At 46.9% G+C, this 20,284-nt stretch overlaps 4 protein-coding genes across 4 annotated transcripts; 3 read left to right on the top strand and 1 right to left on the bottom strand.

Moving 5' to 3' along the window:
- Nucleotides 1-3,895: 3,895 nt before the first annotated feature.
- Nucleotides 3,896-4,555, top strand: NCS57_00202900 (uncharacterized protein; the record flags this gene model as incomplete). The annotated part of the gene is made up of 1 exon (XM_053052070.1): nucleotides 3,896-4,555. The coding sequence occupies one exon, from the start codon at nucleotides 3,896-3,898 to the stop codon at nucleotides 4,553-4,555; it is 660 nt and encodes a 219-aa protein (XP_052917316.1).
- A 3,362-nt stretch (nucleotides 4,556-7,917) lies between these two features.
- Nucleotides 7,918-10,670, top strand: NCS57_00202800 (uncharacterized protein; the record flags this gene model as incomplete). The annotated part of the gene is made up of 3 exons (XM_053052069.1): nucleotides 7,918-9,166; nucleotides 9,219-10,174; nucleotides 10,227-10,670. The coding sequence occupies 3 exons, from the start codon at nucleotides 7,918-7,920 to the stop codon at nucleotides 10,668-10,670; spliced, it is 2,649 nt and encodes an 882-aa protein (XP_052917315.1).
- Nucleotides 10,671-16,058: 5,388 nt separating this feature from the next.
- Nucleotides 16,059-17,096, top strand: NCS57_00202700 (uncharacterized protein; the record flags this gene model as incomplete). The annotated part of the gene is made up of 1 exon (XM_053052068.1): nucleotides 16,059-17,096. The coding sequence occupies one exon, from the start codon at nucleotides 16,059-16,061 to the stop codon at nucleotides 17,094-17,096; it is 1,038 nt and encodes a 345-aa protein (XP_052917314.1).
- Nucleotides 17,097-17,288: 192 nt separating this feature from the next.
- On the bottom strand, nucleotides 17,289-19,612 carry NCS57_00202600 (Zn(2)-C6 fungal-type domain-containing protein; the record flags this gene model as incomplete). The annotated part of the gene is made up of 4 exons (XM_053052067.1): nucleotides 17,289-18,422; nucleotides 18,476-19,250; nucleotides 19,311-19,420; nucleotides 19,571-19,612. The coding sequence occupies 4 exons, from the start codon at nucleotides 19,610-19,612 to the stop codon at nucleotides 17,289-17,291; spliced, it is 2,061 nt and encodes a 686-aa protein (XP_052917313.1).
- Nucleotides 19,613-20,284: the final 672 nt, after the last annotated feature.

The following is a 20,284-nucleotide window of genomic DNA, read 5'->3' as shown; positions in this document are numbered from 1 at the left end:
CCTCCTCGATAATAAGGAGCTTTTTTATTAATTAGTAATAAAAGATAAAATTATTATTAATTACTATAGGGTTTTTATTATATTATACTTTCTTAGTATTATCGGTAATAAAAGACTAACTTAGCGAGGCCGCTATTATTATTATTTATATATTAATATATACCTTACGAGAGAATATATATTATAGCTACTTAGAGGGGATAATAATATATTTAAGTACTTATTTTATATATTATATATCTTATTTTAGGCCCTTTATTAATAATTATAGATTAATATTATTATTTATAATAATAAGTATATATCTCTTAAGTAAAAATTAATAATTATATTATAGATATTTATATATAAGGAGTTATAGAGAAATATTACTTTTTATTTTTATATTAATTAAGGAATAATTTTAAATATATTTTATAAACTTATTAAACCTCTTTAGTAATTATATATTTACTTTATTATATAATTAATAAGTTATTTCTTTAATTTATTAATTTTTATAGAGCTTTCCTTAATAATAAAAATATTTAATAATATTATTAAGGCTATAAATAGATATTATATACTTATTTTTATTTTTTATTAATAATAAAAAAAATATTAATTAAGGAAAAATAATATCTTATAAAATATCCTTATAGTAATTAACTTTAAAGGGTTCTTTATATATATATTTATAGGCGCTAAGAGATTTATTAATAACTCTTTACTTATATATATAATAAAAATTATAAACCTATAAATCCCCTTAGTATAATTCTATATTATTAATATAAGCTTTAGCTTTAAAAAAGATATTTTAATTTTATTCTTAGAAATAAGATATTATTTATAAGACTAAGAAGTAATTACTTAATAGCTATAATACCTAAAAGAAATATATAATCTTTATTATACTTAGCTTTATATAATTATTAAATAAATCTTTAGCTAGGTTAAAAAGAAATTTAAAATTATAAGATATAGCGCCGCTAAATACTTTATTAGAGACTAATATTAGATTATACTTATAGTTATAAGTCTATAAAATTTTCTCTTAATAAATAGCCTAGAGCCTAGCGAGTATAATCTTAATTTTTTAATATACTTAAATAACTTCCTTTTTACCTAGGAAGTAATAAAAGTAACTAAGAGGTATATAAATAACTTTATATTAGCATAGATTTTACTTAGGCTATATAATATTATTATTAAAGCAACTTAGTAATAATATAGTATTATATTAAAAAAAAAAAAAAATAATATAAGGCTAGAAATTAATAGCGCTATAAGAATAGCTAAGGTAAAGAAAGTAATAAGTATAAAGAAAGCGGCGAAAGTAATAGAAGTAATAAGATTAAGGAAAATAAATAAAGAGAGGGCTAATAATATAGCTAAAGGCGGTAAGAGGTAATTTAAAGCTATAAAAGTAAACTTATAATAGCTTAACTATAGTTAATAATAAGGTATTTAAATTAAGGTTAATTTACTAAGGAAAAGCTATCTTAATAAATTAAATACTATTAAGCCTTATCTTCTAAATATAATAATTATATAGTCTTATTTTATTAGGCTAAATTAGCTCTTAACTTAAGCTTCTTTTACCTCCTTTAAACCTAATATATTCTATATTATTATATTCCTTACTTCTTTAAATAATAAGATTACCTTTATAGTATAAGGCATACCTTTTAATTTTTTAATAATTTCTAAGTAATTAATAATTATCTTCTCTAGGTCCTTTAACCTAGCTACTTATAATATAATAAATAAGCTCCTCTAAGAATTATTATAAAATAATTCTTTTAACTCCGCCGCTATAATTAATCTCTTACTCCTTTTCTTTTTCTTTTTTATTATCACTAAGAAAAGAATCTAATACTTAGATATTATATTATGCTATCGCCGCTATAGCTATAATAAAAAAGGAATTAATCCTCTCCCTAGCGTTAAAAGTCTTAGAGCTAGCGATAATAAAAATCCTTCCTTATATAGAGTATTAGGGATTAAAAAGTTAGGGATTAGAGAGTTAGGAAGCTAAAGAGAATCTAAAAGTTAACTCTATAATAGATTATTTATTTTATTATCGCTCTCCTCGCCCTCTTCCTCCTCTTTTTTAACTTCCTTAACTCTCTTATTATTATTATTAATTATTATAATATCCTTATCTTTGCCCTTTATTTTACCTCTTAGGTCTTAGCTTACTTAGATTATATTATTATCCGCTATAATAATAAGCCGGCCTATTAGTAAATTATCTATAAATATCTCCTCTTATAAGTCTATTATAATATATAGACTAATAAGAAATCTTTTTATTATAGCCTTATAGCTATACTATAGGTATCTTTTTTTTATCTTCTCTTTATTATCCTAGCTAAGATTAATATATCTAGTCTTTTTATAATATTCTCCTCTTAATAGATTATAAGCTTTATAAAAAATATACTAAAAGTCCTTTAGGTTTTATAGCTTATTCTTTATTATATTATAAGACTAATTTTAATTTACTTATTTTATCTTAAAGCCTAAGATAAAGCTTATTAATATATCTTAATATACCCCTTTTTTATTAATATTTAGATTATTATTTTAGCGGGCTTTAAAGAGTCTTTTAAAGAAATATAAAGTCTATTTATTAGTTTATTATTAACCCTAGCTAGCTTAAGACCCTAATATAATTAATTAACTACTAGGATTATTAAGGTATATAGGCAGCGGCTATAATACTTCTTATATAGCTAGCGGTAATTAAGATTACTTCTTAGATTTCTAATAGGCTTATATAAATAATATCTCTTTGAATTAGGTATATTTTTATCACGGCCTCAAGAAAGGTCGCCAGCACGTGACATAAGCGGGCCCCAGACTAACCAATCAAGGGTGGATCACTTAGATCGCACCGTGATCTCAATAATCTAGATCAACAGGATCACTAAGTGATCCTCATGATCCAGCGTATCACCAAAGTATATAGACACATTCATTGCACTTTCTTATGTATTAGCTACCTCAGCTATCAATACAACTTAGTTACACTCAATACCTTAAGCACATTACCAGACGTGACTATACCCCCTTGTTCAAGATAACGCTAATAACCCTCTGCCAATATAAACCCAGCACGACCGGTTTATCCCTTGGGAAAGATACGATCGTCATAATTTTCTATAGGAGATATAGAGATAACTCTCTTCTTCTTAAAAATTATATCTAAAGGCATTTAAATTTAGCTTCAAAGTTAATATATTTATTTACTTAGTATTATACCCATAATAACTTTACTATTGAGTTGGGGAAAATGAGTGCTAAGCCGTTTTGGGCCGTTGGGCAATTTCTTGTACGTAGAAAAAGGTCAGAGGCCGCGGCCTCTGATCATCATCATCATCTTCATCGATCATGACGAGAAAGGGGAGCTTCAGGCTTTCTTCCTCGGCGTAATCATTATTGCTATCAATTGATCATTTGCCCTTACTATTTTCTATGTTATTGAGATCACGAGACAGTGTGTGAGATCCCTCTTTTGAAAGGTCACGAAAGGAATTCGCGAAGATCTGGCTGTGTGGTGTGGTGTGTTCTGTTTCTCCAACAAATCTGGTGCCCCCACACAGGATTTTTGATACTCTTGCTTTTCTGACGATTGGTATATACCAGAGTTGGTTAAAACCGATTGATCAGACAAGAGAGCGCACTCCTACGCTGCCAATCAATGGACTATAAACACAACCACCTCCACGAGATCAAGAAACGCGAGATATTGAAGAATTGCGACGAAAAAGACGAAGCGGGCGATTAGGAGGACCCTGAAAATCGCCCAGCCGTTATCGAAATTAACCACGGCTCGATTCCGCCTTTCCCCTGACCGCCAAAAGATTGGAATCATTTGATCAGATTACCCCGGACAATCGAAGTCAACATGGACCCTTCCCGTGCCCCACACAAAGCAAATGCCGGTTGCAGAAGGGACCCACCTACTACGGATACGGAAAAGGAAGACATCGTGAACCCATGGCTAGCGCAGAAGGGACCTCCCTTCACCGGAGCTAGCAGGCCACCTCCACCGGAACTGCTCATGAAGACGCTTACGACGCGACAATGGAAGGCCCTCATCATCGGAATGCTTGCCTGGTGGCTTACGAGAAGCGAAATACTCACTGCTCTCATCCTGATCCTGACGGCATTCGAGGAAACCCCCAGGACGGGATCCCCCGACCCTCTCAAAGGCGCGAATTGCAAGGAAAAACATTGCAACGACTCGGAATCATCTGATCAAACAACGACAACCACAGATATCGTACCGATGGCTCAGAACGACAAAAGCCTTGATACCGTGCCAAAGAGCGACACTGGCCAAAGCACGGAGGCCAAGAACGACACCGAGGCGACGGTCAACAAGGCCCTCTTCAACCTGTTCCAGGAACTCATGACCAAAGGATCAAATGGTCCTTCGTTTGCGATCCCGCTCCACCCACTCCCTGCCTTCAAAGGGAAAGATGTGACTGAGTACCTGCGAAACTTCAACCAGCAAGCAGAACTCATGAATATTTCTGAAGACAAAAAAGCCGGGACTCTTTGAATCATACACCGACCCCGAGATGAAGAGAGAAGTCCGGCAAGCTATGGAAGGCTTCGACTGGAAAGAGGCCCAAGAGAAACTGAAGGAGTCCTTTGCGAACGATGACTCCGATCAAACCGAAACGGTCGAAGAGAAGCTTGAAATACTCAATGAGGTCCGACTGAAGGTTGACTTTCACGCCATTATTAAATGGTTGAATGAACATCAGTATCTCTTCAAACAGACCGATAAGAATTGGATGGACTCCCCGCACGCAGTCCCGAGCCATCTACAAAGCACTGCCTGAGGAGGTCATTGATGGGATCTGCGAAAGGCACAACAAAGGCGTCAGGGAACTCACCATCATGAACTACCATGACCTTACGGATATGATCAAACGGTACTGCGAGAACAAGATCGAGATCAGGAAGACCCACCGCTCTAGAAACGAAGATGATACTCTGCAAGGTCACCTGGGCCCCGACCCCTCCAAGGAACTCCAGCCCCCTCCACGAAAAGCACCAAGACCCCTAGGATCCTGAGAAAGGAGCCCGACGAAGTGACCAACTCGAAGATCGACGACCTTACCGCGCAATTGACCCAGCTCTCGATCAATCTGGCGAAAGGGCAGGAGACACAGCTACAGCTCGCTCAGATCATCCAGAGGGAGAACGACAGGCAGGCTGCCACGGGGACGAGCCAACCCTTCAGGACAAACGCCGTATCAATTGATCAACCTCAGAACCACGAGAATCTCTACACATACGCGGCCTACGGATCGGGGCGAGGTGGCTACCAAAAACAACATGGCGTGTTGGTATTGCGCAGGAAGAAACCATTTTCCCGACACCTGTGCTGACCTGGCCTATGATAAAAGCGCCGGTATCGCGAGTTACGACCCTCAAGGTGGAGCGGCCCTCCTCGGAAGGGGTGATGCAATGCTGCCGCCGAATCTTGTGTACCAATTCAAGAAGTTCGGAGTCCGAAAGCTCGTCCACAACTGGTTGATGCGCTTCCCGGAATCAGATTTACACCCACTGGTGAGGCGGCTTGAACAACATAACAAAGCCGGGCTCAGGTTCACACCAACCCAGCCCGAGAGAACAACATCATTGACGATTTCATACGGAAGAACCCCGAGGCCTTGGATCTCTACCGCCCGAAGTATAAGTCCCCAGAAGGGTTTGATCGATTGCCTAAGGAAATTACGCGTGGGGACCGAGATATCCTGGACAGCCAGAACCCGCCGCCTGGAACCTCCACTAATGTGATCTTGGTCAACGAAGACCCCACACCATTTGATCAAGCAGGGGCGCCTCAGACGCTTACCACTACGACTGTCGCCGTCAACGCCAATGCAAGGAAGAGGGTCCATGTCGAAGATATCACTGAAGTGCAAGAAGCTGCTCAGCCGATCAGGAAGTCGACTCCAATTGAGAAACCAGCCGCTACAGGCAAAGAGAAGAGCCAGAGGTTTCAAACGCTTGAGGAAAAGCAGGCTTCAATCATACAGGAGCTGAGAGATGACTTTCGAACGAAGAAGATCTCGATTCCAGCTGATAAGCTATTCACATTGCTGCCCCAACTAGGCAGAGAGGTAGCGGAAGATTGCCAAGACATTGCTAACAGCGTGGAACAGATCACCTACATCGAACCCGCGCCGTATACCACCGGAGAAGGGCGGGGACCATCTGATCAAAAAGGCCAACGGCGCCAATGCGGTCCAAGTTGGTGAACAAGACTGGGGAGAGGCCTACTGGACAGCGATCAGCGAGAGAGCCGGCGTGAACGTAATTCTCATCGACGAAGTAAGCCAAACCGACCGAACCGATGATAATACGAAGGACCTTCAGCCCGGAGACTATATCGTCACAACCGACGCGGGCACAACGGACGAAGAGACAAAGACGGTGGAGGTTCGTCAGAACAAGACGGAGACCTCAGGGAAGACCACGCCCACAGCCAAGGAAAGAGAACCGACTGATCAGATGGTTAATAACATCGAACTGATGGACGAGGGCCAAAGCAAAGAGAGTCGCCCAGTCCCAGGAACTACCTCGCATTCTTGTGAGACTCGATAATCCGGAGGGCAAGGTCATCGAAGCCATGGTGGATACAGGCTCCGAAGGGAACATCATTTCGCAGGAGCTTGCAAAAAAGCCTGCGGCCTCAAAGTTGCTCCAGCCCGTGCCTCAACCACGTCTTTCTCCCAGGACCAAATCACCATGCTAGGCCAGACTACTGTTCGACTGTACCTCGGCAATGTATGGATCCAGCAGAGGATGTACGTGGCGCCCTCAAAGGGAATCTCAATTCCCTTCATCCTCGGCATGCCATTCGTCCGCTCGGCGAGAGTATCATTTGATCATTCGACAAGAGACGGTTCTATGCTCCTCCGATGCCAACTAGGCAACACCCGTGTCGTCACCCCGGCTGCAGGGTCCATCAAGTGGGAGGCCCCAACTTACGGCGTGGACAACAGCGTGCCGCTAAAATAAACGTCAACCTTCTCTCCAAACCTGAGGTTGACTGGGAGAGTGGTTTGGAACGGACGACGTCCCGACGTCACTACGGTGGTTGAGTCGGGAGTCGGGGGGAGGAGGTGATCGGTATTGTCAAAGCAGAGACGATCAGGCAATATCATGTGGCCCTTGAGGATGCAAACCATTTGATCAGAAAATGGGCAAGAAAGAAGTATGAAATACGGAAAGGAAAAGACCCGCCTGACCGGAGCAAGTTGGAAGAAATCTTGGTCAATACTCTCTACAAAAAAGAAAGGCGTCAAGATCCACCGAGAGATGACGTTCCGTCAGATGGATCTACCCCAGAAGGTGACCCAGAATGGAAAGCCAAAAAAAGTGGGAGAAGGCAAAGGAGAAGTTGCAAGAGGATTCGAAATACCGAGATTGGATCACGCCAAAATTCTCAGACATCAAACGAGGAACCCGGATCTACAAAGAGCGACTCCAAGGACTAATTGATCAAGTGGATGGCACCCTCACGCGCGAAGAATTGGATGTATTCCTCGAGATCATGTACAACAGAGAAGCGGCACTTGCATGGGAATTTTCAGAGTGCGGAAAACTTGACCCACTCGTCGCACCGCCGCAGGTCATCAGGGTGGTTGAGCACAAGGCCTGGCAAGCAAAAAGGCATACCTATCCCCAAAGGGTGCGAGAAGGAGGTTATCAAACTCCTGAGAACCCGGATGGAGAGAGGAATCCTCGAAGAAGGTCATGGCCCCTATAGGAACCCATTCTTCCTTGTTCAGAAAAAAGGACGGTCAGTTTCGATTGATCAATTCGGCTACATTGATGAACAAACACACAATACGGGACAGCCTTATCCCTCCAGGCTGCGATGAGTTCTCTGCAGACTTTGCCATGTGCAGGATGCTGTCACTCCTGGATTTCTTTTCAGGATATGATCAGATGGAACTAGCGGAGGTCAGCAGAGACTTGACTAGTTTCATGACGCCAATTGGATTACTAAGAATGTGCACGCTGCCGCAAGGAGCCACAAACTCAGTCGCCCAGTTCACCCGAAACATCCTCCGAATCTTGAGAGACCTGATCCCTGACGTCTGTCGGTCCTTCCTAGACGATATCTGCGTCAGGGGACCTACAACGGACTACGGTGGGGAGGAGGCAGCCCCAGGAATACGCCGCTTTGTTCTGGAGCACTTGATCAACCTCGATAAAGTGCTAGTGAACATTGAGCTATCAGGCTGCACGGTTGCAGGCCAGAAGTCTCAGTTTTGCAGAAAAACGGCAGTGGTTACTGGCTACCTCTGTGGGACCTACGGGAGGAAGCCAGAAGAGAGGAAGGTTGTGAAAATTTTGGAGTGGGAAGACTGCTTCGACGTAGGGGAGGTAAGGTCCTTCCTTGGCATTGTGGGATACTATCGCCAATGGATCAAATGGTTCGCATGGATTGCGAAGGCTTTGACGGATCTGCTGAAGAAAGACGCCGAGTTTGTCTGGGGAGCAGACCAAAAAGAGGCCATGGAGACATTGAAGAAGAGGATCACGGCACCGCCGATCCTTATCACTCTTAACTACTCCGAGGAAGCTGGGGAGGTGATCCTCATGGTCGACGCAAGCCTTTTAGGCTGGGGATGCGTTTTAATGCAGGTGATCGATGGGAAAAGGAAACCAATTCGATTCGAATCCGGATTATGGAACCCAGCCGAAACTAAGTACGACGCGACAAAGAGAGAGTGCAGGGCGGTCCTCTATGCCTTCCGCCGCCTTAGGGGCATGATCTATGGCATTCCCTTTGTCCTTGAGACTGATTCGCAAGTATTGGTCCACCAAATCAACGGCAAAGCAGACGACGTGCCCGGTTCCCTCGTCTTGAGATGGATCAGTTACCTTCTTCTCTTTGATTTTACAGTCAGACACGTACCCGGAAAGAAGAACCGCGTGGCTGACGGATTGTCACGAAAGCATGCGGGACCATCTGATCAACTGGACGCGCAAGTTGAAGGAGATATTGAAGACTTCGTTGACCTCCACCTCAACATAGTTCACGTCAACGGGGAACCTGACGTCCTGGATGGCGTCTACTCTCAAGAGCATAGGGATATAGCCAAATACCTGTGCACCTTTGAGAAGCCTGAGGGGCTGACTCGTTCACAACTACAATGGTTCAAAAGAAAGGCTCTTTTCTTTCTTTGTTCAAGGACGACGACTTTGGAAGCGAGCAAAACGGGACTACGATTCACCTCTGCTGGTGGTAGATGACCCGGAGATGCAGAAGAAGTTGATCAAATCGTATCACTTCGACAGCGGTCACAAGGGCAGGGAAGTGACCTACAACCTTGCGAAGAGGAGATATTTCTGGAATGGCATGTGGAACCAGGTCTCCGAAGCAGTACGGTGCTGCCCCACCTGTCAAGCCCACGCTCCTTGGAGGCCATTAGAGGCCGTCCAGCACACTAAACCATTTGATCCCATGATCAAGGTTCATTTCGACTGCCAGTATATGCCACTAGACCAAGGGTTTAAGTACCTCGCGGAGGCAAGATGCGATATGACAGGATGGGTGGAAGCGATCCCTCTGAAGAAGATCACGGCCAAAGCACTGAGGCGCTTTGCGGCCAACCTTGTCTACCGATTTGGCATGATTTCTGTGGCAGTAGTGGATGGTGGGCCCGAATTCAAGAAGGAATTTCCACCCTTGCTCGAGGAATTGGGAATACGGCAGATCGTCACGTCTCCGTATAACCCCAAAGCTAATGGCATCAATGAGAGAGGGCACTACTCTATTTCGATGGCTTTAAGGAAGATGGAAAGAAAAGGGAAGCCAAGATGGTACGACAACCTAGAGAGAGCGCTTTTCGCCGACAGAACAGCTGCGAAAGCACCACACGGACACTCTCCTTTCTATCTCATCCACGGATGGGAGCCAGCGTACCCCCTGGAGGTTGATCTTCCCACTTGGCGATTGATCAATTGGGATGAAGTGTCTACGGCAGACGACCTCATCCTTGCGAGGGTCAGAATCCTTGAAAGAAAAGGTGAAGACGTAGAAGCAGCGCGGCAAAAGATTGGTGCATTCAGGGCGAAAGTTGCGAAGAAGCAGAACGAGAAGAACGTCCACAGGTTGAGAAAGACCCCTCTGAAGGTTGGGGATTTGGTATTGAGATTCGACGTTCCCCGATCAAATGATATGTCGACAAAAAATGAAGATGGCACGCAAGTGGTATGGCCCATTTCGTATCTTTAAACATTATGACGGGGCGAATCACTACAAGCTCGAGACACTTGATGGTTACGAGATCACAAAATCTATCCATGGGGATCACCTGAAGAAATTCGTGAAGGACGAAAATGGCTGGTGGGAAGGGGAGTCAGATGAAGAGGAAGTCCTCAAGAAGCTCAAAGAGGAGAAAGAAAGTTCAGAGGGAAGCGGAGACAAAGAGAACATGCGGGTAACGAGAAGCAAGAAAGCAGCGAATGATCAAATGGTTGATCAAGCAAGCGATGATGGAAGTGAGGAGGAAGATAGTGGGGAGGAGGATCTTGGCGAAAAAAGTGAGATGCCATACCCGAGGAGAAACACTCCAGTACGCATAGAAGTGCAACTTCCAGGCCTCACTGCTGAGCAAGCTGCTCAGTATGAAAGCCTCTGAAATGAAACGAAGAGGAAAGAGGGGTGGCACTAGAAACCTGTGAGGATCCTTAGGTTTCTAGTGGGGAAGGACGAGACGGAGGAGAAAGTTTTAGTACCACAACACAACCACCGGAATTTTCAACAAATCCGGGCATTCATTTTACGAGAGACACACAGATCATTTGATCAGACACCAGAGACACCGCCCAAGACACAGAGGACGCTGTCCAGGACAGGCGGGACACTGCAAGAGACAACCGCGACACAGTCCACGACAATTCAGACGCAACACTCGAATTTATTGTTCATTGAGAAATAAGCTCGACACAAAGCCCGCAGAAGACAACCAAAACTAGACAAAGGACTCGATAGGGAGATTAGGAACAGATGGAGGCAAATGATCAATTGAAAGCAACTATGGACACAAAGCCAGACCCTACCATTGGTCAAGCAAAAACGACAACTCCTTACCACGCTCAAAATTCATCCCTCAGCGGGAAAGCTCCTAGGACCCAAAATCCAACCCCTTCCAGAACCCAGAAGGGTCAGCCTTCTCATCAAGAGCCAGTTGGCGCATCCCCTGGAGAAGCTGACGGTCCTGCTCTTGATTCCCATCCTCGGAAGGGTACAGGCAGGAAATGCGAGGACAAGACACCCGATTCAATTGATCAATTCCAACCTCATCGGACGAATCCTTTGGAGTATCCTTCCCCTGCAGAGGCCAGTCCAAAGGACCCTCAGTGGCGGATTTTGGCTGGTACCCAGGCAGAAACTCCCACTCGCAAGGCTTCTGGTGCCAAACGCAGTTGGCACACTTCCCGCCCATGAAACCCTTGATCGAGACGCAAGATGAGAAGGGGTAAAGGATATGCTCCTTGTTCCAGCTGATGTTGGTCAAGTAGGACTGGCAGCAGTGTCGACAGAAGATGGGGTTGCGGAACCCGAGGAGGGCGATCCCAAGAGCTTTCCGGTGCTCTGGGCGAGTGATCAATTGCTTGAAGAACCATCCACGGGGATGGGCAAAGTCGGCAGGGATGTAGATGGTCTGGAGGGAACGATTCGGTATCAGCGAAATGAGCTCTCTCATGACAGCATCGGGAGCGCCGCAGCGCTCAAAGAAACGTTTCGCGATGGCCTTTGGGTTCTCACGGCCCGTGTCGTCAAAAGCGAGCTCGACATACAGAGGGAAGCCATCTCGGTCAAGGGCGAAGCGAGAACAGATCCAGACCCTGAGGCACTCGTGGACCTGTTTGATCATTTGGTCAGAAAGGCTATCGAGAGCAGAGAGGATACGGGAACTAGCCCTGGGGAGGTTGGCCGTCTGGGCCTCTGCAGGAGTCACCTTGAAACCGCCACGGTCACTCCACTGAGAGGAGGTGCCCCTCTGGAAGTCAGTGTGAGAGAGCTGAGGCCGAGCGAGAGTCCGAATGTTGGGAAGGACGTTCCGTCGCTTGTTGGCGAGGATCTCGTGAGGAGTCTGTGCAGACATGGTGAATCGATTGATCAAAAGCGCAGGCAAGAGTGGTGAAGTTGAAAGAGAGGAGAATGAGAAAATGAGGAGCACACAAGAGTTATATGCGTGTAAGGTCAAAATGTGTGAAGTAAGAGGAGCGGCGTGTTCAGGTGACCTCTGAGTGGAAGGCTGTGATTCACAGTCGCCCTCTGCACACAACAAAAAGAGCTGGACAGCCTCACAAGAGGAGAACAACACACCAGCCTTCTTTCACACCTCGCACACAAACCGACCCTTCATTCACTTTCCTCGAGACACAAAGACACATCCCGCTCCTTGTTCACAATCACCCGCGCCGACCATTTGATCAGAACACAAAAGCCTCCTTTCCGCCTGTTCAAGAGCACGCATCTACTCCCCCTGACAAAACAACATTCTTTATCCAACAACAGCGAGATCAGCGCAGACCAGTGACCGACCTTGGGATTAGCCCTTCGCACCCCGGAACCGACGAGCTTAAAAGACCGATCGACCGCCTTTCCATTTGATCATACGAAGCGCAACTACACGAGAACCATACACTGCGCATACCACACACGAATCAACGAAAAGACCTTCCCACAGCGACAACTCTACACCCTCGAGTACACTTTTGAACCTTCAAGATGCCTCCACTCACGCAACCAACCGTCTTCTTCGCCCCCGTTGACCACTCGCGGTTCATGAAGAAAGGGAAGATGGCCTACCTAGTGGCTCGGGTCAATCACTTTGGAGGAGCAGGAAGCTTCCTCGAGAAGAATGAGACCAGCCCCTGATACGATCGAGAAGTTGTATGAATCTGAGCAGCCGCCCTTCTTTCAGCCACGACAGGAATGGGACCACTGGGACTCTGCCACCTTCGAATACCCCAGTACAACAGACGATCGCCAATTGATCAAATCAAAGCTCGGAAAGGATGAGCTCCAGAGGAACTACTTCAATAATCCCACCTACAATGTGTCATGGGGGGGAACATGCGCTAGCTCTGTGGCGCTTACACCAGGACCTGGAGAAGGACGGAGAGATGCTCCTGAATGACTCGATCTCAGCGGTACTGCGAATGCTTGGGAATGGCCTCGAAAAGGTCGTTACAGTTGCACGATACGAAATCGACATCCAAGCGAAGAAGCCAGAATACAACTCCGACTGGGAGGAGCCTTCGCCATTCCTCCCCGATGACTACGAGAGAGTGCCAACAAACCATGACATGGGTTTTGGAGGGATTCGGAGGTGGCGTGAAGCCTGCAGAGGGAAAAAGATTCTTTGTGGGATTTTTCAGGTTCAGGTACAACAAGCACTTCACCACATTCATATGGGACAGGGTCAGGGGGCGACTTCTATCACTTCGATACTGTATCAACTGATCAGAAGCTCCGTGCAAAGCTCGCCTCCATCGCCTGGCGAGAACACCTTGCAAGCGCCGGTCAACCATACCACTTCAACTTCCATTCTATTCCCTTGACTCCACAGAGAGGGGGATGGGAATGCGGTCTCCTCAGCACGTTCTGCCTCTTTCAAACCCTTAGAGGGCTCGTGGGAGTGACTTCAAGCGAGTTGGCCACGATTTGTCCCCCCCCCACAGCCTTGAACATTGACGGGAACGAGGTAGTACCCTCGCAACCATTTGATCTATTGGTCCGTGACTGGCTACCGGACTCGTGGACTAAAGGGGGAAAGCCCAGAGACATCCTATACAATGACAACTTGGATGGGATTCAGGGCATCTACCAGACTATGATCTTTGACGAGCTGGGGATCAAGGACGGTTACTTCTGGCGCAAGAGCACCCGCAGCAAGGTCTTTGTAAAGCGGCAATCCCTCTACGCGGATGTGATCAATTACAGTCCGGTCGAGTTCGCTCAGACGGTGTCCCGAGACCAGCTTTACACCGACTGGGGAGGATATGTGCCGGCAGATGTGAGGGATATCAGCCACATTAGCAACTGGCAATCCCACCGACTGATCTCAATTCCCCCGGGCCGGTCTAGGCAATACGGTGGAAATTCCCCAAGGGCCAGGGCCATTTGCAGTCCTCAACTCCGGAGTCGCATTTCCTGACCTCCCTGCGCAACTGATCAAATGGTATACCGACCGAGGCGTGGAGATCACGGACAATTTCCCTATCTACCAAGAGGGGGTAGTCGTCCCGACTGACGACGATGAGCCCGACCCAAAGACGAAGAAGCCGATGAAGAAGTCGGTCGGCCCAAGACCCAGGGTTCAGAAGCAAGCCGACAAATCCTCGACTCCTGCACCTCCTGATCAGAAGGATCAGCCTTGGACCCCAAGCAAGCCCCTCAGTAATCTATCCCTGGGGACTCCGAAGCGGCCACGACCTTCGTCGAACAGTGGCTCCGAGTACCAGCAGACCGGGAGCCCCTCCTCATCTGAGGGTGTGGAAGACACGACTACGGGACAGAAGCCACCAGGTCCGTCTGATCAAATGATAATTGACTACGGATGGGGTCAAACTAGAGACGGGCGTCCCTTTGTTGTCGAAGAAGGACCTTACGTCCGCGGAGCCGAAGATTTCATTTGCTCAGACTACGAGACCGATGAGGAAGCTGCATCAAAGCGGAAGGCGATTGGGGCGGGGACAAAGATCATGTCAGTCAACCCAGGGGAAAAGAGTTGGCTCGGTATGGTGCGTGGCCGGCCTACGCAACGATTGCTGACCGGCAATTACGCTACTCACCTCCCTGGCGGGATGGTGAGACCCTCGCAGTGGGACGAGATTCTGGCCACTGCCGCCCAGCCTTGGACACCTGCTGCGGTGTCAAAAAGAGAGCCGAGACGAGAGGATGAAGAAACGGCAGAAGAGCAGGGACACTTGATCAATTGATCTGGAATGGTCATGTGGCGGGCGCGGCGCTGGGTGAGGCGCAATGGGAACAACACGTGAAGTAGGGGGGGATAAGTTTGACGAGGCTTTTGGGACCGTGAGGACAGGTGTCAAAGCCTCGTGGGGAGCTGTGAGTTGGGGAAAATGAGTGCTAAGCCGTTTTGGGCCGTTGGGCAATTTCTTGTACGTAGAAAAAGGTCAGAGGCCGCGGCCTCTGATCATCATCATCATCTTCATCGATCATGACGAGAAAGGGGAGCTTCAGGCTTTCTTCCTCGGCGTAATCATTATTGCTATCAATTGATCATTTGCCCTTACTATTTTCTATGTTATTGAGATCACGAGACAGTGTGTGAGATCCCTCTTTTGAAAGGTCACGAAAGGAATTCGCGAAGATCTGGCTGTGTGGTGTGGTGTGTTCTGTTTCTCCAACAAACTATAACCATATAATAGGTAGGGAAAGCGGTCAGGGCTATCGCCTATTAAGGAATAGCTATAAACATAACGGGGTTTTAGGTACAAGACGGTAACTACGCTAATTTTATGCGATAGGATATCACTCTCCGAAACATAATTCATTTTGAACCCCGTTCATGATCAGGGCCTAAAGGGACCTCTAGCGTCTCCACCCTGCCGTGTCAATTTGTTGGGTCGAATACTGTAGCCAAATCTCGGATCTTCAGCCTCAATTGGCTTGGCGGATCTTTGATCATAGTCTGGGGATTTCTAGGATGAAATCGACTTGGCGCTGATCAGTGCCTGTTTCATCAATTTACGAGGTAGTTTTCGGATTCTTTGAGTTGTTGGTTGTGTTTTGCCACCAGCCATGTTGGTTGTTTTATATTCCAGCAGCGAGCATCCCTGCCATGTCCGGAGCTATGCCCTTAACTCCTCTGACGCTTAACTCCTATGCCCGTGAAAGAGATATACGTTGTTGGGTATTCAAAGATTCCATCTATATAGGGCTCAAACACTTCATTTTGGACGAATGGGATACTTGGAACTCCATCTTCGCTCTTGCACGTTTTTCGCAACATCAATTGCTCGTTGCCCATCAAAATACAACACTCAAAATGTCCATGGTTTCACACGAGCCCTTTCAACTAGTCGGCCGCTATGCCGACCGCAATCGGTGGGAGAACCTCAACGGGCCTGGAGATTCGCGTGTAACTAGCATACAAATCATCAAAGGCGAGGCCCTCGAGGGTGCATGGGGTGACAAAGTCGTCCTCATCACCGGGGTCTCTGCTGGAATTGGCATCAAGACCATTGAAGCAATCGCGTCAACTGGCGCCACTGTCTTTGGAACGGCTCGCAATATCGACAAGGCCAAACAGGCACTTGGTCATTTACTTGAAAACCACGGAGACCGAATCCACCTGCTTCACATGGACCAAGCCAACCTCGCCACAGTTCGTGCATGCGCTGATACCGTTCGCGAGAAGAGCGGAGGCAAGCTCAACGTCATCATCAACAACGCGGCCGTTATGAATACTCCATACGAAAAGACCAAGGACGGATTCGAGTTACAGTTTCAGACAAACTACCTCTCCCACTTTCTGCTCTTCTACCTACTCAAGGGCCCCCTCTTGACGAGCTCGTCGCCTAACTTCCACTCACGAGTTGTAACCGTCTCATCAGCTGCTCATCGCTATGGACCTTGTCGACTTGACAACATCAACTTTGATAACAGCGAATACAACGGCTGGATGGCTTACGCCTCGAGCAAGGTGGCCAACATTTACATGACGAACCAAATTGAGCGTCTGTACGGTGCCCAAGGCCTTCACGCCTACACACTTCACCCAGGCGCTTTCATCAGCCCGAACCTGCAAAAGTTCTCCAAGGCTGAGACAGAGGCGCTCAGCCAGGGAGACGAAAGGCTGAAGAAGTACATGATGTCTCAGGATCAGGCTTGCGCAACAACTATTTATGGCGCTGTCTCTGCTGAGTTGGAAGGTCAAGGGGGTTTGTATCTAGAGGGAGCTTCCAAGTCGGGCCTGTGTCCTCCCGATTCGGATGCTGTTGAGTATGGATACGCAAGTTGGTCTCAGGACAAGGCCAAGGAGGAAGAGCTATGGGAAAAGAGTAAGAAATGGACTGGTGTGTAGTGAATGAATGAATTCAATGTATAATAGGATATGCTACAACGAAGCAGAATTCCCGCCCTTGTTCCGTGTTGTCGCAAGACCTAATACCACACAACGTCATGACCTAGAGCATAAAATGACCTCTCATCTTACATACCGATTGCGGTAGCAGAGAAACACAGCACCGGCATCATAGTGAACGAATAAAGGTTCTCATCGACCACCAAGCTCCGCCTCCTTTTTATACACAGCGCAACGCCCCAGTCGAGCGAGTTCAACCACAAAACTCTGGAGTACCTGAACTTGGTCAAGTCGTTGAGGCGTGTAGTGGCGCGCGGGCATGAGGCGAAAGATGTCAGCGGCTGAAGCAAGCAGTTCCAAGTCTTTCTGAGCTTGGCCATCGAGGGGATTCATAAGGATGTTGAGGAAGAGCGTGATTATCGCGACCGTGGGATAGAATTGTACGATCCTAGGAGCAAACCTGTTAGTAAATATGTTGTAGAGGGGTGAAACAAAGGCCTCTGTGAAGATGGACATCAATCTTCGGGGAGGGCCTCTATTCCAATCAGAATATGGAGAAGGACTATACCAGAAGGTTTCAGTTGCCACGCAGGAAGTCGTTGCCTTGAGATAGACAATAGTAGAACGACTTGCTTCCAGGCAGAGAGCAAGACTAGAGTCTAGAGCTGCGGCACTCGATCCTTCCGTGTGCACCTGCATGGGGCTCATCGTGGTGCATCTTCCACTAGCATGATGAATAGTGATGAGCAGGTAGAAGTACTCCAGGTGGACAAGTATAGTATGCATTCTATGCGCCAGGTCGGTGTCTTGGAGTAACGGAAGTGACGATCGAGACATGGACAGTGAGGGACGGATATGCGACGGCATGGAAGAACGCCATTCCTCGAGTTGTTCATCAAGCTCACGGATGTCGCGTAACAGTTCGGCATCTGGCTTCCGGCTCGCGTGAACCGAGTAAAGCTGGTGGTTCGCCTTGCCTTTGAGGCGACTCAAGCCTATGTCTCCAAAGAGATATGGGAAGAGACCCTCGCCTGTACCATCAGCGAAGAAATGGGTCATGCCTCTGTCTGGTGGTGTAAGATCGCAGTACGAGTCCGTTAGAAATGGTGGCTGGCCACTTCTTAGAGCAATCTCTTTGTCAAGGAGGTAACAGATCCAGAAGAGCGCTCTCAGATGGCATCTTTCGCGCTCTTCCCGGGAAGCTTCGCCATGATCGGGGAGGTTGGGAACGTCGACGTGACCCCCTAGCGTTATGACCATTTTGCAGGCAACCCCGTTGAGGATAGCAGCCGTCGGCATTCGGCCCAGGTGCGCTTCGTGTAGTTGCTAGACGGGGCAAGTTTAGGCACATACCAATGATGGTCTCAGTCATCACTTACCAGCATCAGAACAGCCTGCACACCCAAGAGGTTCGTATCCAGCAATACCTCAGTGAGTAACCGTTGTGCTTCTATTGAGCATGCTTCAGGATCGATATCCGGAAAGTCTTCCGGTCCCCTGAAACAATCAATAATAGAGAGAAAAGCAAGAAAACAGCACCTGGCGCTCAGGTGTTCAAGGGATGCCGTAACGTTCAGACCCTCATAGGCAAGGACAATGGTCTCGCTGAACAAGGTGCCATCAATGAACGGAAAGGCAAACTTGAATGTAGAATTCAAGTATGCGGCAATGACTTGATGGGTTGTGTGTCGAGACGGAAGTAGGGAAGCCCCTGAATAGCCTTGGGAGAGTGTGACGGGGCTATGAAGAGTTGATGGTCGGTGGAGTGTTTCTGACTTGAAGTTGTCTCCAGCCTTGGAAAGGATCCACCTGCGACCTTCCTCGGAGAACTGCGGTATGCCTTTGTCAAGACTTATTTGTCCAAGGTGGCAACCACCATAGTAGAGCTGTCCGAAAGGCTTGGTGACTGTCCGAGGGGCACGAGTTTTGGGGGGTGTCAACGCTTGAGGTTCAGGTGTGATGGATGGTTGTTCATGGCTCGTTGTGAGGATGTCTCGATAAGGCACGTTGCCCTGCCATGTAGTGTCGTTTTGTATAATGGGAAAGATGGTGGCGTCGAGACTATTTAGCTGCTCGTTGGGGACAAGGGGTTGGGGGCCGTTGCTGGGCAGGGTGCCAGTAGGCATGGGAACAGTTCGAGATTGGACATTACGGCTTGATGAAACATATCAGAATGCAATATTTCAATAGTGCACGGGGTGTAGGTATAGTTACCTGGCAAGTATCCGTGTCTTTCCTCTCCTGGCCCTGGAGAAGGTGCAGAGAAGGTTATGATGCTCGCACCAGTCACAGGGAGTCCTCGGTGACGTGCGGTCACACTGGATCTGGTACAGGAAGGGTTAGCGAGCGGACCGAGCTACGGGGACATTTTACAGTAGCTCAATGCGCATCAGACGGAAGAGCCGAGATATACAAAGATTAAACGAGTGGGGTATATCAAGGTCAGTCTGCATAACGGATATCGGGCCTCATACCTTTCTTTTGTGGCACCCATCACAGGCCCATTTTCCAGCCATGTTGACTGACAGGGGTCGATCGATCGATCGCTAACAATGTGGAGTAGAAAGATGACCTCCCAGATGTCTGAAATGAAAAGGCGGCCTCCTCAGGAAGAGAGACAGGCGGCTGGACTCTGGAAACAGAAGATATCGGGTGACATGTAAAAGAGCAAAGTGGAAGGGGGGAGGCGGATATGTCCAAGGAGATGGGCCCGCGTACACGACAAGATGAACCCGGCACTTTGGTTTCTTCAATCTCCGCTGACTTATCACCATAAGCCAATGAGGTGGAATGAGCAAGGGTTCAAGCTTAAAATGGCGTGCACTAGCTAACCATCTTGGCGATGAATACGGGAGGGGTGGCATGGACGCCCCCTTGCCGATATGTCCGCTGACAAAGCGGATCCTCGCGGGAAGTTCAAGATATCGAACTAAGCCCTTGATTCGCTCTCGGGAGCTCTACCGATGACTCAGCGGCTGGCCGTTTCTGCTGGTTGGTCGGTCGTGATGTTGACGAGTTGCTGCGGTTGCTGGGCTTCGTATACTTTGTAAGCCAGGCCTGATACATTCTAATAATAAGCAAATGCGATTGCGCGGACTTGTTATGATTGATAATTGGACTTTGGAGCTTGGTATAAGATGATGCGGCTCGCGTGGAACTTTTCTGTTCGTCAGCTCTCGTTCAATTTA

This window comes from Fusarium keratoplasticum, chromosome 2 (assembly GCF_025433545.1).
Source record: "Fusarium keratoplasticum isolate Fu6.1 chromosome 2, whole genome shotgun sequence".
Taxonomy (NCBI): domain Eukaryota; kingdom Fungi; phylum Ascomycota; class Sordariomycetes; order Hypocreales; family Nectriaceae; genus Fusarium; species Fusarium keratoplasticum.
This window is presented reverse-complemented; position numbering and strand designations above follow the sequence as displayed.